This window comes from Oncorhynchus tshawytscha, linkage group LG03 (genome assembly GCF_018296145.1).
Source record: "Oncorhynchus tshawytscha isolate Ot180627B linkage group LG03, Otsh_v2.0, whole genome shotgun sequence".
Lineage (NCBI taxonomy): Eukaryota > Metazoa > Chordata > Actinopteri > Salmoniformes > Salmonidae > Oncorhynchus > Oncorhynchus tshawytscha.
The window spans coordinates 22,725,575-22,744,124 of NC_056431.1; the positions used below are offsets into that span (position 1 = coordinate 22,725,575).

Consider the following 18,550-nt stretch of genomic DNA (forward strand, 5'->3'; position numbering starts at 1 on the left):
TATTTCATATACCTTTGACTGTTGGATGTTCTTATAGGCACTTTAGTATTGCCAGCCTAATCTCTTGAGTTGATAGGCTTTAAGTCATAAACAGCGCTGTGCTTCAAAGATTGCTAAGAACTGCTGGCAAACGCAGTAAAGTGTTTGAATGAATGCTTACGAGCCTGCTGCTGCCTACCACCGCTCAGTCAAATCACACTTCATTTTAATATAATAAACACAGAAATACGAGCCTTTGGTCATTAATATGGTAAAATCCGGAAACTATCATTTCGAAAACAAAACGTTTGTTCTTTCAGGAACCGTTCCGTATTTCACCGAACAGGTGGCAACCCTAAATCTAAATATTGCTGTTACATTGCACAACCTTCAATGTTATGTCATAATTATGTAAAATTCTGGCAAATTAATTACGGTTTTCACACAGTTCGCAACGAGCCAGGCGGCCCAAACTGTTGCATATACCCTGACTCTGCTTGCACTGAATGCAAGAGAAGTGACACAAATGTTCTAGTTAATATTGCCCGCGAACATGAATTTCTTTTTAACTAAATATGAAGGTAAAAAAATATATATACTTCTGTGTATTGATTTTAAGAAAGGCATTGATGTTTATGGTTGGGTACATTTGTGCAACGATTGTGCTTTTTTCACGAATGCGCTTTTGTTAAATCATCACCCGTTTGGTGAATTTGAAGTAGGCTGTTGCCTGTTAATTAATGATAAATTAAGACACCACATTGATTATATGCAATGTAGGACAAGCTAGTTAAGCTATTAATATCATCAACCATGTGTAGTTAACTAGTGATTATGTGAAGATAGATTGTTTTTTATAAGATAAGTTTAATGCTAGCTAGCAACTTACCTTGGCTCCTTGCAGGCACACGGTCCTTTTGACGCTGCACTCGCGTAACAGGTGGTCAGCCTGCCACACAATTTCCTCATGGATTGCAATGTAATCGGCCATAATCGGCGTCCAAAAAGGCAGATTACCGATTGTTATGATAACTTGAAATCAGCCCTAATTAATCGGCCATGCCAGTCGACCTCTAATCAAGAATGTCTGGCTTCGAAATACCACCATTGCCAAAATACTCCAGGATGAGATCTTTGTTTAATGACGAGGTTGTTTAAGTAAATAATAATACCCACTTTCACAAAGAGCACTCAGACACTTCTTTCTCTCTGCCTCTTTTCGTCTGTTTATTTCAGCCTGTGCATCGGGGTAGCGTTTGGTCACTGACCCTGACAGGATGATGTTTTGGCATGATGGCTTGGAAGTGTCTTATTTGAATAAAGTAGTCAGACGTTATTCTTGGTACTTTGATCAAATATAGCCTACATCAGCTTACATCATCATCATGGTTCAAAACAGAGTGAGTAAAGAGAGACATGGAGGTGGAGTGTGAGTAGCAGCTACGTAGAAAAATCATTGTGTAAAATAACACAGATCCAGATCCGTAGCTTTGAGAAAGACGTTTCCAGAGGAGCGGGGTCGAAAAATCTGTCATTGCAGCCATGACCTATTTAAATAAATAACAAATACCCAACATGGTGTCAGTTTGAGGCACAGTAATGATAGAGACCAAATGTGATAAACACCAGAAAGGAAATAAGGTTAGGAAGGGACATTCTATTGACCCCACCATGGCTTATCAGTACCATGCTGCTCACTGAAGCTGTGTCATAGGTGTTGGTGGTGGGATACCAGCAATCAGTCACTGGAAGCGGTCTTTGATCCCAATGTTCACCCTTATCTCCAGATGTGATATGTACTTGCCACTGAAGAGGGTGAATACTACTGGAGGCCATGATTAGAGCGAGCCACTAGAGCAGAGGGGTGGTCAAACACGTTTTTCCACGTGGGCTGCATTCGCTCTTCAAGGTCCAGAGGGCCGCACTGAAAATGTTTTTTTCTTCTCAATTTGTAAATTGTCCTCTCGTTTTTGGAATGTCCGATCCACCCTTACTGTCTTGCTTTCATTTCGGTGATCAAAAATGTTAAATAACGTTTTTTCTAAAACCAAGTGGGCCGTGTGTTTGACCACCCCCCCCCGCGCTAGAGAATGTGTGAGCTGTCATCCATCTGGCTAGGAGCTTCAGGCACATCAAAAGTGCCTCCAGTGTTTAGGCCAAACCGTTTTCTGAAAGGAGCTCAACAATATGTAATACAGTATACCTTTGTTTTTCAGCTCTGCTTGCTACCTGCCCTCTTTTGTGTTTGTATTGTCCTTAAGCCTTTGGGTGTGACCTAGCTAGGAGGACTAACACAGACCTTTCGAGGTGAAAGAGCTCCTTGTCCAGGGGCGATGAGTCATTCCCTTCCTCGTCAGCCAGTCTTCACACAAACCCTTGTCCCCCACAGTCACACATGAGGGATAATGGGTAATTTAGCGTTCCAGTCCTGAATTGACGGTTTGATATCTGGCGGTTTAGTGGTTGCAGTCGTAACCACTTTAGTCCATCCAACTATGACTGGTCTGCCCTTTTCCTGCAGGCTATGTCTTAAGCATGAAACGCACAGAGTATCTCAATCGCCGTTCCTTCTCTTGCTAGAACAAGTTGTACCTGCTGCGTTCTGACCCGGTAGAGACGAACCTATCGCAACACTTGTCAGTGGCCAAGAACTTGACTTTGAGCCAGTCAGAGAGCACAAACCTTCACATGGGGGAGCCATCAAATGTATTTTTAAAAGAGGTAATTTTCTCCATTCATCCACGGATGAGCCAGTCACTCTTCATATGCAATGTAGGCTATGGGTTGGTAGCTAGCTAGATAGCTAAGTGCACAGACGCAATGCACACAACAGTAAATGCTTCCTCCAAGCTAGCTAACCTCTAGCTAGTTTTCACATTATACTTAAATCACAATGGATTAGCTAGTTTCCATGAAACAGCTGCTATGTTGTGCTAGCCAGCGAATATGCTAATGTTAGCTAGCTAGCTAAACATTTGGCTTTAGGCTGGCACTGGCAGTATGGGATTATGGAGAGTGAATTAAATTGTTTCTTCGTTGTCTTGCAAGGTAGTTATCTAGCTGTGGCCATCTGCCTAGTACCTACAAGGGGTTTCTACTAAATAGGAACATTTGCGCAGATGGCTTGGCATCTAGACCATAAGCAATACGCACGTACAGTTGAAGTCAGAAGTTAACATACACTTAGGTTGGAGCCATTAACTTGTTTTTCAACCACTCCACAAATTTCTTGTTAACAAACTATAGTTTTGGCAAGTCAGTTAAGACATCTAATTTGTGCAGGATACCAGTAATTTTTCCAACAATTGTTTACAGACAGATTAGTTCACATATAATTCACTGTATCACAATTCCAGTGGGTCAGAAGTTTACATACACTAAGTTGACTGTGCCTTTTAAACAGCTTGGACAATTCCAAGTATAAACACCATGGGACCACGCAGCCGTCATACCGCTCAGGAAGGAGACGTGTTCTGTCTCCTAGAGATTCATTTACTTTGGTGCGAAAAGTGCAATTCAATCCCAGAACGGCAGCACAGGACCTTGTGAAGATGCTGGAAGAAACCGGTACAAAAATATCTATATCCACAGTAAAACGAGTCCTATATCAAGGGTAGCCTAGTGGTTAGAGCGTTGGACTAGTAACCGGAAGGTTGCAAGTTCAAACCCCCGAGCTGACAAGGTACAAATCTGTCGTTCTGCCCCTGAACAGGCAGTTAACCCACTGTTCCTAGGCCGTCATTGAAAATAAGAATTTGTTCTTAACTGACTTGCCTGGTTAAATAAAGGTAAAATAAATATCGACATAACCTGAAAGGCTGCTCACCAAGGAAGAAGCCACTGCTCCAAAACTGCCATTTAAAAAAGCCAGACTACGGTTTGCAACTGCACATGTGGACAAAGATCGTACTTTTTGGAGAAATGTCCGTTGGTCTGATGAAACAAAAATAGAACTGTTTGGCCATAATGTCCACTGTTATGTTTGGAGGAAAAAGGGTGGGTCTTGCAAGCTGAAGAACACCATCCATGAAGCACGGGGGTGGCAGTATCATGTTGTGGGTGTGCTTTGCTCCAGGAGGGACTGGTGCACTTCACAAAATAGATGGCATCATGAAGAAAAATGATGTGGATATATTGAAGCAACATCTCAAGACAGTCAGAAAGTTAAAGCTTGGTCGCAAATGGACAATGACCCCAAGCATACTTCCACAGTTGTGGCAAAATGGCTTAAGGACGACAAAGGCAAGTTAATGGAGTGGCCATCACAAAGCCCTGACCTCAATCCTATAGAAAATATGTTGGCAGAACTGAAAAAGCAAGGAGGCCTACAACCCTGACTCCGTTACACCAGCTCTATCAGGAGGAATGGGCCAAAACTCAATCAACTTATTGTGTGAAGCTTGTGGAAGGCTACCTGAAACGTTTGACCCAAGTTAAACAATTTAAAGGCAATGCTACCAAATACTAATTGAGTGTATGTAAACTTCTGATCCACTGGGAATGTGAGGAAAGGAATAAATCATTCTCTCTACTACTATTCTGACATTTCACATTCTTAAAATAAAGTGGTGATCCTAGCTGACCTAAGACAGGGAAATTTTACTAGGATTAAATGTCAGGAATTGTGAATCTGAGTTTAAATGTATTTGGCTAAGGTGTATGTAAACTTCTGACTTCAACTGTATAACATTGCCAAGCAACGCTACGTTCACCTTCTGGTTTGGACTATTTTATCAAGGTTGAGTGGCTGACGACTTCCAAGGTCTTTGCTGTTTGAACACAAGAGACTGATGGCCGACACTCAGGTAAACATTTGACAATTCTACCTGTGTGTCTGAGCTTTTATTTCCTTGAAAGTATCTGTAATTAATTTCTCTCAAGACATTGTGGCATTTTTCCTTGAGATAAAATATTTGCAATGTCATTGCAAGAGGTTAGAATAGCCTGGCAACAGGAACCTGCTGCTCTTTTTGTAATATATATACTGTATGCCTATATTCAGGGTTGGGTAGGTTACTTTTTAAATGTAATCTGCTACCTTAGAATTGTAATCAGTAATGGTAGGTAATCAGGTTACTTTCACAGATACGTTTCCCCTTAAGAGGCATTAGAAGAAGACAAAAATTAATTTTACCAATTGAACGACATCTATTTCAGGATAAATCAATGTTAAAGTTCACATTGCTGGCCATAAATGGATGTTACATTTTACTTTATGGGTCAGTTATGTAGGCTTCTTCTAGTCCATTGCTCTCTACTACTTATAATATGATTAGGTGTGATTAGGTTATCTTTCTATTTCGATTAAAAACCAGTCTGTCAGATTTCCAGTCATTTAAAAATAATGTAATACCCCTTGATCTTCAAGAATAGGATTTGAAATGATGTAAGAATAGATTAGCCAAATTGTTTTACCTGAGTATAACCCAGAAACGACGGACTTATTAGCCTGCTTCTTTGTTTATGATATTGTTGTTTTGGAGGACTGATTGGGCTCATTGATTCCAGTTGAAAAATAAATTCTGCTCTTATGGAATGGCGTGCTTTGAGCACTACTGAAAAGTGCAATTTGCATGTGAAAAATGAATACCATATGTTGCATTTGCTATAGACCTATTATTATTGACCTTTTATTGGTGACACTGACATTACACACACATTTGTGAACCGCCATCCACATCAACCACAATCCATAAGGCGCAAATAGCTAAATGAGAGAGCGACAGTGTGAGTCACATCGAGTAGATATCAAGCTTTGAATGCCGACACCAGTCGCAACATTGGAAGACATAGCTTGGACTGTAGCCTACAAAAGCCTATTCCTGCTCTTTTCCAGCGATCCATCAAATGCATTTGGTGTGTCATCAGAGTGGTCCGACTTTTAGTCAGACTCGCTCAGGCGGAACAAACTTAAACTTGCGCCATTTGTCAATGCTAATTGGAATGTCTTTGAGAAAACAAAGGTGTCAATGATTTCTTTCACCAACATCCTGTCTGAATTTAAAAGTAATCCTAGAAGTAATGTTTTTCAAAAGTATCTCTAATCTTAGTACAATATTTTAGCTGGAAACGGATTACAGTTAGTTTTTTGTAATCCGTTACATGTAATCAATTACTCTCCAACTCTGCCTATATTTGAACAATGTGTTTAAAACTAGATGTGTGACCTCAGATGGGAAACCTTGCTGTCAAAGAACAGACTTGTATTCTCAAACAGTCTTTTCACTGACGCCATAGACTGAAATAAACATTGCATTGAAAAATGTCATGATATAGTGACAACTTTAGATAGGAGAGAATGCATTGAGGAGATGCGTCAGACCTAGTGCTGACAGCTCAAACCTTTCCAAACACGTGCAGTAACTGACACGCATACAACCTTGGTGTCCCGTTCCCTGTCGATGCTCTGGGATTTGACAACTTGCTGCAGCCAGGTTATTTATGGATTGTGATTCAGAATTTGGAAGTCTGGGAACCCGAAGTCTCTCTGGATCAGAGTCACTACTCAAAGGAAATAGAAGGCGCACTTCCCTTAGGGACCGAAGCTATGTTTTGCAGGATATGCATCAGGGTTGGGGTCAATTCCACTTCAATGTTAGTCAATTCTGGAAGGACACACATTCCAATTCTCGTTATTGCTTTTTAGGACATTTCCAGAGGAAACGCTGTGTCCCACTGTTTTCTTTCACCCGGCAACACATCCAACAAGCTCTTATGTCGGGGTTGCAAGGGGGGAACTGCTGTGGGGTCACCTATTTATTTATCTTTTGTTAACATATTTTTTGTTCCTTATTTTTTGGGGGAGTACCAATTGTTGTATGGGGCAATATACAAAAGTTTGAGAAAGATAAACAGAAAAAATATTGATTGATTGTATTGAAAATGAATGAAAATGCTATGAATTCAAGGCTATTTGTTGATGTGAAAATCGAAATGTGTCTTTTAGTCATGGGAAATTATTGGGTTAAAAAAAACAAAAAAAAAAAACAGGGTCCCCTGTTTGAATACCACACTGTCTTATGTACTAGTACCAGCATGACTTAGGAATTCTGACAGCTCCTCAGAAGTAGTTTGGTACAGGTTGTTTCTCAAGCTTCTATTCAGTCACCACTTGCTTAAGCCTAACTGTGTAATGTGGTTGGCTGGGGCTGAGATGTAAGCTAATGTCTGTCTAATTAAAACAGCCCGCACTCTATCAAATCGGTTAGGGGTTAATTATTTTCTCTGCATATTGTGCATAAACACAAGTCTCTGAGAGAACACGGTAGGCTACACGTCAAGCTCACAAACCCCTCTTCGCAAGAGGGATGCTCATATCTCCACAAAAAAGGCTGAGCCAGGTGGCCTGAGCCTTTTGTAGTGTCTTCCAATTAGTCAGTGTTATCTTAACTCCTTTGTTTTCCCACATGGAGATGCTTCCTGGGAATTGTGGAATGGTGCCAGTTTCCTGACGAGGCCGGTTGAAAGGCGAAGAGTGCCCCTAGCACCACACATCTCTTTCTGTGAAGATTAGGCCTCTTTTGGCCGTTTCTCACTGGACTTTCCTCTGCGCTAGAGCAGTAGTGCTTTAAAACGGCAGCAGTGCGTGGAAGTGTTCTGGACTCCATTGATGGATTTGTTTAGCCCGTGAAAGAGTGTGTCCAACTGACTGAGAGTGCCTTCCAGCTGACTGAGTTGATGGAAAAACATCAGATTCCCTGTATACCCGGGAGATTGCAGTTTTTTTTTGTACGTTCAAGAAGGCATCATCTGTGAAGACATTGACAAAGTTCATTGTTTCTATAATTTGCAGACTCTTTACTGTTTTCCACCGTAAGCGCTAGACTCCTGCTGTTTTACACCTTCCTCTCCCGACCCCTTATCCTTGAAAACCTCTGACAGTGATGAAGAACACGGACCATTACGTAACTAACAGTACAGTCTGCAAATGATGACATGCTAATTAGCTATGCTCAGGGTGTGAGCGTTGAAGGGCAGTTTACTTACTTGACTGCCTGCCTCTCATCTCCTCTCTATGTCCCAGTGGGATCACACCCTGTGTTAGCCAGGCCAGATGGTGCTGCCAACGTGCCACCCTTACCCTCATGCGGCAGCAATGTAAATATACACTGTGTTGATTCTGTGTCAGGTTTTCGTGGTCAGACTACAGAAAGGCTTTAGGAGTAATGGGATTTGATGGGTCATAGTTTCAGATGCCCTCCATTGATGGGCTAGCCTGTCAGTTCAAATGTCTCGTTCTATTGCCCCCCCTTGAAAACATTTGTCAGGTAGTTTCCACTTAAGGCTTGAAAAGGCATTCGTTTAGCAGTTTCCCGGGCCCAGACATTTCAAGACATTTCAATGTAACTAAAGTAAGGATGTTTTAAAAAACATTCTTATATCTGAAAACCAAAGTTTCATTGTGTTAAATTGACCACAGTTTGGGTTGGCCTAAGTGGTCATTTTGTTATTGAGAAGTGTCAAAGGTCACTTTAGGTCACTCAAGGTCACTTTTATTATTAATGTGGTTTACTCATCTCTGTTTTCCCCTTATGACAGTTTAGAGGTAATACCACAACCTGTCTAGTAGATGGCAAGGTGTAGGCCTGTTCAAAGCACTGAAAATCCTGATTCTGTGACCATGATATTGTGGTATCCGGATCAGAAAGATCCTATCTGATTTATTGTCTCAAAAACAGCCAGATCAATCTGATCCTGGATAGCAAGAAAATAGGATTACAGGATCATTCATTCTGATCCAGATTAAGCGTTTTGAAAAACTGGGCCCTGGGACTAAGCTAGCCTGTCTGAGCCTGCATTAGCCAATGTTGAGACAACCAAACTGTGTTGCCATGGCAGCTAATTGTAATAGCTTTGTTGAAATAAGGAAATCGGATTAGGAAATAAACTATCAGAGAAAAAGGACCATCTTTTTCTGTTATACTAGGACTAGTTATATATATATATATATATATATATATATATCTAACCCTTTTTCGTGGTATTCAATTGGTATTTAGTCTTGTCTCATTGCTGCATCTCCCGTATGGACTCAGGAGAGGTGTGCGTCCTCCAAAGCACAACCCAACCAATCCGCACTGCTTCTTGACACAATGCCCACCTAACCCGGATGCCAGCCGTGTGTCGGGGAAAAACCGTACACCTGGTGTACGTGTCAGCGTGCACTGCGCTCCGCCACAGGAATCGCTAGAGCGTGATGGGACAAGGACATCCCTGCCGGCCAAACCCTCCCCTAACCCGGACGACGCTGGGCCAATTGTGCGGCAGAGCCTGGACTCGAACCCAGAATCTCTAGTGACACAGCTAGCACGGCAATGCAGTGCCTTAGACCACTGCGCCACTCGGGAGGCCCCATACTAGGTCTAGTTAATGTGAAGTTGAAGTTAACCTTTTTCAGTCAAGTATTCTTCAGTGATAATGTCATATGGTCACAACGAGAATGGTTTGTGTGTGGTTTCTCTCTGAATGGAGTCACATGATTCATATTATGAGGAATTTGCTTTGCATAACTATTTCCACCTCTGACAAAATACATGTGATTACTGTGGTTGTGTGACATTGAAAATGCGGCCCATTCTTCTCGTGTTCTGACTTGCAGATTCTGGCCAGATATCAAGTTTGTTTCCTCTGTGCGTTTTCACACCCACCAGCCATATCTACGAGGCCTAGATATGTTCTGGTCTGTTGAAATGGCACTTGTGCAAGCAAGCACTGGCATGTTAAATTAGCTCTGAAAAAGAGAACAAATAATGTGATTCTGTTCCACTTAAGTCTATTCTGAATATGCATTTGGTGGGGCTTTCAACTCAAACCGGTTCAGTGAGTCACTGGTGTTTGTTTTCTGGTCCTTATCTTCAATGAGTTTGTAGCTTCAAGTGACTGGTACATTCCAGATCCCGCCTAGAAAGTGTAAACCTTGAGAACAATGAACGAGAACAATGCATCTAATCACCTTCTCCCTCCCTCAGGGTTCCACCTGATCCCCCGGCTGTCCAGCATCGTGCCCGAGTCCTGTCTGCTCATTGTGGTGGGCCTTCTGGTCGGCGGCCTCATCAAGCTGGCGGGCGAGGAGGTACCCCCCGTGCTGGACTCCAACCTCTTCTTCCTGTGCCTCCTCCCCCCGATCATCCTGGATGCGGGCTACTTCCTGCCCATCCGGCCATTCATGGAGAACATCGGCACCATCCTGATGTTCGCCGTGGTCGGCACCCTGTGGAACGCCTTCTTTGTAGGGGGTCTCCTCTACGCCGTGTGCCAGATCGAGGGCACATACCTGAGCCAGGTGGAGCTGCTGCCCTGCCTGCTGTTCGGGAGCATCATCTCGGCCGTGGACCCGGTGGCCGTGCTGGCTGTGTTTGAGGAGATCCACATCAACGAGCTGCTGCACATTCTGGTGTTCGGAGAGTCGCTGCTCAATGATGCCGTCACTGTGGTGAGTGGTGGATGGGGTGGTATGCAGTGTTATGCAGGGCAATACAGTACAATGCATTTCTAGACAGTCAATGAATGAATTACAGTACAATCACCTCAGGGTTTCCCCCAATAATAGATAAGGCCATGCAGTACAATACTATACAGCACTATGCCATGCAGTACAATACTATACAGCACTATGCCATGCAGTACAATACTATACAGCACTATGCCATGCAGTACAATACTATACAGCACTATGCCATGCAGTACAATACTATACAGCACTATGCCATGCAATACAATACTATACAGCACTATGCTATGCAATACAATACTATACAGCACTATGCTATGCAATACAATACTATACAGCACTATGCTATGCAATACAATACTATACAGCACTATGCTATGCTATGCAATACAATACTATACAGCACTATGCCATGCAGTACAATACTATACAGCACTATGCCATGCAGTACAATACTATACAGCACTATGCTATGCAATACAATACTATACAGCACTATGCTATGCAGTACAATACTATACAGCACTATGCTATGCAATACAATACTATACAGCACTATGCTATGCAATACAATACTATACAGCACTATGCTATGCAATACAATACTATACAGCACTATGCTATGCAATACAATACTATACAGCACTATGCTATGCAATACAATACTATACAGCACTATGCTATGCAATACAATACTATACAGCACTATGCCATGCAGTACAATACTATACAGCACTGTGCCATTCAGTACAATACTATACAGCACTGTACAATACTATACAGCACTGTGCCATTCAGTACAATACTATACAGCGCTATGCAGTACAATACTATACAGCACTATGCTATGCAGTACAATACTATACGGCACTATGCCATGCAGTACAATCCTATACGGCACTATGCCATGCAATACTATACGGCACTATGCCATGCAGTACAATACTATACAGCACTACAGCACTATGCAGTACAATACTACATACAGCACTATGCACTATGCCATTCAGTACAATACTATACAGCACTATGCCATGCAGTACAATACTATACAGCACTGTACAATACTATACAGCACTATGCCATTCAGTACAATACTATACAGCGCTATGCAGTACAATACTATACAGCACTATGCTATGCAGTACAATACTATACAGCACTATGCCATGCAGTACAATACTATACAGCACTATGCCATGCAGTACAATACTATACAGCACTATGCCATGCAGTACAATACTATACAGCACTATGCCATGCAGTACAATACTATACAGCGCTATGCAGTACAATACTATACAGCACTATGCCATTCAGTACAATACTATACAGCGCTATGCAGTACAATACTATACAGCACTATGCCATGCAGTACAATACTATACAGCGCTATGCAGTACAATACTATACAGCACTATGCCATTCAGTACAATACTATACAGCGCTATGCAGTACAATACTATACAGCACTATGCCATTCAGTACAATACTATACAGCGCTATGCAGTACAATACTATACAGCACTATGCCATGCAGTACAATACTATACAGCAGCACTATGCCATGCAGTACAATACTATACAGCACTATACAGCACTATGCAGTACAATACTATACAGCGCTATGCAGTACAATACTATACAGCACTATGCCATGCAGTACAATACTATACAGCAGCACTATGCCATGCAGTACAATACTATACAGCACTATGCTATGCAGTACAATACTATACAGCACTATGCCATGCAGTACAATACTATACTATGCTATGCACTATGCCATGCAGTACAATACTATACAGCACTATGCTATGCACTATACAGCACTATGCAGTACAATACTATACGGCACTATGCCATGCAGTACAATACTATACAGCACTATGCCATGCAGTACAATACTATACAGCACTATGCTGTACAATACAATACAGCACTATGCCATTCAGTACAATACTATAGCAGCGCTATGCAGTACAATACTATACAGCACTATGCCATGCAGTACAATACTATACAGCGCTATGCAGTACAATACTATACTACAGCGTACAATACTATGCAGCCATTCAATACTATACAGCACTATGCCATGCAGTACAATACTATACAGCACTATGTACAATACTGTACAGCACTATACAGCCATTCAGTACAATACTATACAGCGCTATGCAGTACAATACTATACAGCGCTATGCAGTACAATACTATACAGCGCTATGCAGTTCAATACTATACAGCACTATGCCATGCAGTACAATACTATACAGCACTGTACAATACTGTACAGCACTATGCCATGCAGTACAATACTGTACAGCACTATGCCATGCAGTACAATACTGTACAGCACTATGCCATGCAGTACAATACTATACAGCACTATGCAGTACAATACTATGCAGTACAATACTATACAGCACTATGCTATGCAGTACAATACTATACAGCACTATGCAGTGCAGTACAATACTATACAGCACTACAGCCATGCAGTACAATACTATACAGCACTATGCCATGCAGTACAATACTATACAGCACTATGCCATGCAGTACAATACTATACAGCAGTACAATACTATACAGCACTATGCTATGCAATACTACAGCACTATGCCACAGCACTACAGCACTATGCCATGCAGTACAATACTATACAGCACTATGCCATGCAGTACAATACTATACAGCACTATGCCATGCAGTACAATACTATACAGCACTATGCCATGCAGTACAATACTATACAGCACTATGCCATGCAGTACAATACTATACAGCACTACAGCACTATGCCATGCAGTGCAGTACAATACTATACAGCACTATGCCATGCAGTACAATACTATACAGCACTATGCCATGCAGTACAATACTATACAGCACTATGCCATGCAGTACAATACTATACAGCACTATGCCATGCAGTACAATACTATACAGCACTATGCCATGCAGTACAATACTGTACAGCACTATGCCATGCAGTACAATACTGTACAGCACTATGCCATGCAGTACAATACTGTACAGCACTATGCCATGCAGTACAATACTGTACAGCACTATGCCATGCAGTACAATACTATACAGCACTATGCCATGCAGTACAATACTATACATGCACTATGCCATGCAGTACAATACTATATACAGCACTATGCCATGCAGTACAATACTATACAGCGCTATGCAGTACAATACTATACAGCACTATGCCATGCAGTACAATACTATACAGCAGCTATATGCAGTACAATACTATACAGCACTATGCCATGCAGTACAATACTATACAGCACTATGCCATGCAGTACAATACTATACAGCACTATGCCATGCAGTACAATACTATACAGCGCTATGCAGTACAATACTATACTATGCCATGCAGCACTATGCCAATATATACAGCACTATGCCATGCAGTACAATACTATACAGCATGCACAGTACAATACAGCACTATGCCATGCAGTACAAACTGTACAGCACTATGCCATGCAGTACAATACTGTACAGCACTATGCCATGCAGTACAATACTATACAGCACTATGCCATGCAGTACAATACTGTACAGCACTATGCCATGCAGTACAATACTATACAGCACTATGCCATGCAGCAGTACAGCACAATACTATACATGCACTATGCTATGCAAACATGCAGTACAATACTATACAGCACTATGCCATGCAGTACAATACTATACAGCACTATGCCATGCAGTACAATACTATACAGCACTATGCCATGCAGTACAATACTATACAGCACTATGCCATGCAGTACAATACTGTACAGCACTATGCCATGCAGTACAATACTGTACAGCACTATGCCATGCAGTACAATATAATAAAACCAAACTATATTTTCAGAAGTAGGCTACATTCATCCTCCATATGAAGAGGACTCAGTTAGTTGATCGTGTTCTTCTTTCTGTGGACAGGATATTGGTTTGGACTGCCACAAGAAATCAGAATAGCCTACTACCAAATTAGCCTGATTTTGAATTGGTCCTAGTCTTTTTAGGCAAATCCCACCATACTTCTGTCACTAGATATTGAATTCATACCTTCTAGCTAACATATTTAGCTCCTCACCAGTGATTGATTGGTTAGGTTTTTGGTGATTTTTGTGACCTTTTGTGTGAAAGCTGACCCAGTTTAGTGGGCCAAATCTATTTCCAATGTTTTCTCTCATGACTTCCTTCTCTTTCCTCTGCTGTAACAGTTTAGAGATGGACCATCTCTCTCTTATGGGTTGGTCATTGAAAATATATCTTTTCTTTTACTGTTTGCGTCCTTGCATGAAGCAGGCATCACATAGGCCTACTAAAAATACACTACTGTTCTGTAAGTAGCTTTGGTTAAGTGTGGCATATATTCTGAATATATTGTGAGGCACAGTGGTTCCTGTTGCTATATTTAGTGATTATACTGTCCCCACACACTGACTGTTTTGATAGGACCAGTTCACTTAAAATAGCCTTGGAGTCATGAGACTTAAATGAACGATAGTTCAGCTGAACCATTTTAATATTGTGGGGCAGACAGGCACCCGTGTGCAGAATTGTTCTGCTATCTTCAGGTTGTTTGCAATACCAGGACAACATGTTGTAAAAACATTCTTCTCGGAAACCCAGAACTAAAACCTCACCTTTTTGCATCATATGCTTAAGTTCTGAGGGCAGATGTGTTGGAAAAGATCATGGAAGAGTGGAAGTAGGGCAGTTGCTCCACCCCCTCTCTCTGCAGGTTTTGGGCAAGTCTATGTGCCATATGCCCCCCCAAAAAAAAAATGCAACCACCTGTGAAATTGTGATTTGTCCAAATGATCAGTGAAGACAAATCAGGGCCCCCCGAATAAAGTTCCTTGTTAGTTGTCGCATCCCAGTCTGTTGCTATGATACCATTTCTGTTAAGTGCATCTGTCCACGAGAGATTGGGAACATTTATTTATCTTTTCTGCAGTGATTATACCGACACGTTAGGCCAGATAATATCACTGGTTTTTATGCCACTCAGTAGACACTTTTATCCACAGTACAGGGAGTGTATGCATTTTATTGGGGCCCCAGCGGGTATCAAACCCATGACCCTGGCGTGCTAGCACCATGCTTTTACCAACGGAATCCAAACCAGTTGTTTATTTTCAAACCCCCCTCCATTCTCTGTAGGTCTTATACTGCCTGTTTGAGGAGCACTCGGGCGTGGGCTCTGTTATTCTCTGTACACTTGAGCCATGTCTCGAAGGTCTCACTCACTCACTCACTCACTCACTCACTCACTCACTCACTCACTCACTCACTCACTCACTCACTCACTCACTCACTCACTCTCTTTCTCTACTCCAGGTCTTATACCACCTGTTTGAGGAGTACTCTGGTGCTGGTGAGGTAACGCCAACGGACGTGATCCTTGGGGTCATCTGCTTCCTGATTGTGTCGCTGGGCGGCATCGCCGTGGGCGCCATCTACGGTATCCTGGCGGCCTTCACCTCCCGGTTCACCTCGCACACCCGCGTCATCGAGCCCCTCTTCGTGTTCGTTTACAGCTACATGGCCTACCTCTCGGCCGAGATGTTCCACCTGTCTGGAATTATGGCGTAAGTAGGGAGTGTGGGGCACACACACGCTCACAGACAGACACACGCACACATACACACAATCTTTCTAGTGGCCAAGGTTTTATGAGTTTCTCTGTCATGAATCATAGATATTGTTTAGAATAAAAAAGGTTTTTATGAGAGTTCTGCTTAGGCTGGTTTAGTGTTTATAATGCATTGACAGAGTGTCTGTGATACATGACCTTTTGAACCTGTCCGGCTGGTCCAGCAACACCATTGATTCTGTGTTTAGCTAACGGAAAAGTATGACCATGTTTAATTCCTGCATTATCTTCTACGTTTCCTTGGAAAAAGATCTCACTTATAAAGTGTACACTGAATTAGCTTCTTAGCAATATTCCTGACTAAATGGTCAAATAAATCAAATGGTACCGGGTCTGTCCCAGCCAAGGACGTCTATGCGAATTCTATCAAAACATCAGTAACTCACTTCCGTTGGCCTGTCACGACATGGATGTGCAGCCCAGAGCAGGGATACACAACGCTCAATTTACAGCCCCCTGTCACGCCTCTGGCCCGAACACCTCCTGTGATACATATCATTCTCATCTCCCTTCCTCTCCTCTCTTCCGCTTTCGTCTCCTAAAAGGTGGTGAGGTATGGAATATGGATCATAAACATCGGTGCTGCTGATGAATTGAGTTACCTGTCGGCGGGTTTTACAGGAGCGATGGTAGGACTGTAGGACAGTCTGTTCCCAGGCCTGTTGGCACTCTGTCCGTGCCTTCCATCCTAAATAGGATTTGGATTAGTATATGGTGCTTTTTGTCCAGTGCTTGTATATGAGATCTCGCCCCCCCGGAGTGAAATTGAGCGGAATGATGGACAGCTGCAGTGTGTTGTGTAAGGGAATGAGGTACAGTGCCTTGCGAAAGTATTCGGCCCCCTTGAACTTTGCGACATTTCAGGCTTCAAACACAAAGATATAAAACTGTATTTTTTTGTGAAGAATCAACAACAAGTGGGACACAATCATGAAGTGGAACGACATTTATTGGATATTTCAAACTTTTTTTAACAAATCAAAAACTGAAATATTGGGCGTGCAAAATTATTCAGCCCCCTTAAGGTAATACTTTGTAGCGCCACCTTTTGCTGCGATTACAGCTGTAAGTCGCTTGGGGTATGTCTTTATCAGTTTTGCACATCGAGAGACTGAAATTTTTTCCCATTCCTCCTTGCAAAACAGCTCGAGCTCAGTGAGGTTGGATGGAGAGCATTTGTGAACAGCAGTTTTCAGTTCTTTCCACAGATTCTCGATTGGATTCAGGTCTGGACTTTGACTTGGCCATTCTAACACCTGGATATGTTTATTTTTGAACCATTCCATTGTAGATTTTGCTTTATGTTTTGGATCATTGTCTTGTTGGAAGACAAATCTCCGTCCCAGTCTCAGGTCTTTTGCAGACTCCATCAGGTTTTCTTCCAGAATGGTCCTGTATTTGGCTCCATCCATCTTCCCATCAATTTTAACCATCTTCCCTGTCCCTGCTGAAGAAAAGCAGGCCCAAACCATGATGCTGCCACCACCATGTTTGACAGTGGGGATGTGGTGTGTTCAGGATGATGAGCTGTGTTGCTTTTACGCCAAACATAACGTTTTGCATTGTTGCCAAAAAGTTCAATTTTGGTTTCATCTGACCAGAGCACCTTCTTCCACATGTTTGGTGTGTCTCCCAGGTGGCTTGTGGCAAACTTTAAACAACACTTTTATGGATATCTTTAAGAAATGGCTTTTTCTTGCCACTCTTCCATAAAGGCCAGATTTGTGCAATATACGACTGATTGTTGTCCTATGGACAGAGTCTCCCACCTCAGCTGTAGATCTCTGCAGTTCATCCAGAGTGATCATGGGCCTCTTGGCTGCATCTCTGATCAGTCTTCTCCTTGTATGAGCTGAATGTTTAGAGGGACGGCCAGGTCTTGGTAGATTTGCAGTGGTCTGATACTCCTTCCATTTCAATATTATCGCTTGCACAGTGCTCCTTGGGATGTTTAAAGCTTGGGAAATCTTTTTGTATCCAAATCCGGCTTTAAACTTCTTCACAACAGTATCTCGGACCTGTCTGGTGTGTTCCTTGTTCTTCATGATGCTCTCTGCGCTTTTAACGGACCTCTGAGACTATCACAGTGCAGGTGCATTTATACGGAGACTTGATTACACACAGGTGGATTGTATTTATCATCATTAGTCATTTAGGTCAACATTGGATCATTCAGAGGTCCTCACTGAACTTCTGGAGAGGGTTTGCTGCACTGAAAGTAAAGGGGCTGAATAATTTTGCACGCCCAATTTTTCAGTTTTTGATTTGTTAAAAAAGTTTGAAATATCCAATAAATGTCGTTCCACTTCATGATTGTGTCCCACTTGTTGTTGATTCTTCACAAAAAAATACAGTTTTATATCTTTGTTTGAAGCCTGAAATGTGGCAAAAGGTCGCAAAGTTCAAGGGGGCCGAATACTTTCGCAAGG

At 42.1% G+C, this 18,550-nt stretch overlaps 1 protein-coding gene across 1 annotated transcript in view; it reads left to right on the forward strand.

The window, feature by feature from the left end:
* LOC112246138 (sodium/hydrogen exchanger 1) overlaps positions 1–18,550 on the forward strand; it is a 49,466-nt gene that overhangs the window by 12,878 nt on the left and 18,038 nt on the right. The window contains exons 2-3 of the mRNA XM_024414409.2: positions 9,948–10,411; positions 15,806–16,056. Of these exons, the coding sequence (XP_024270177.1) occupies positions 9,948–10,411; positions 15,806–16,056 (715 nt within the window). The remainder of the gene's footprint in view (positions 1–9,947; positions 10,412–15,805; positions 16,057–18,550) is intronic.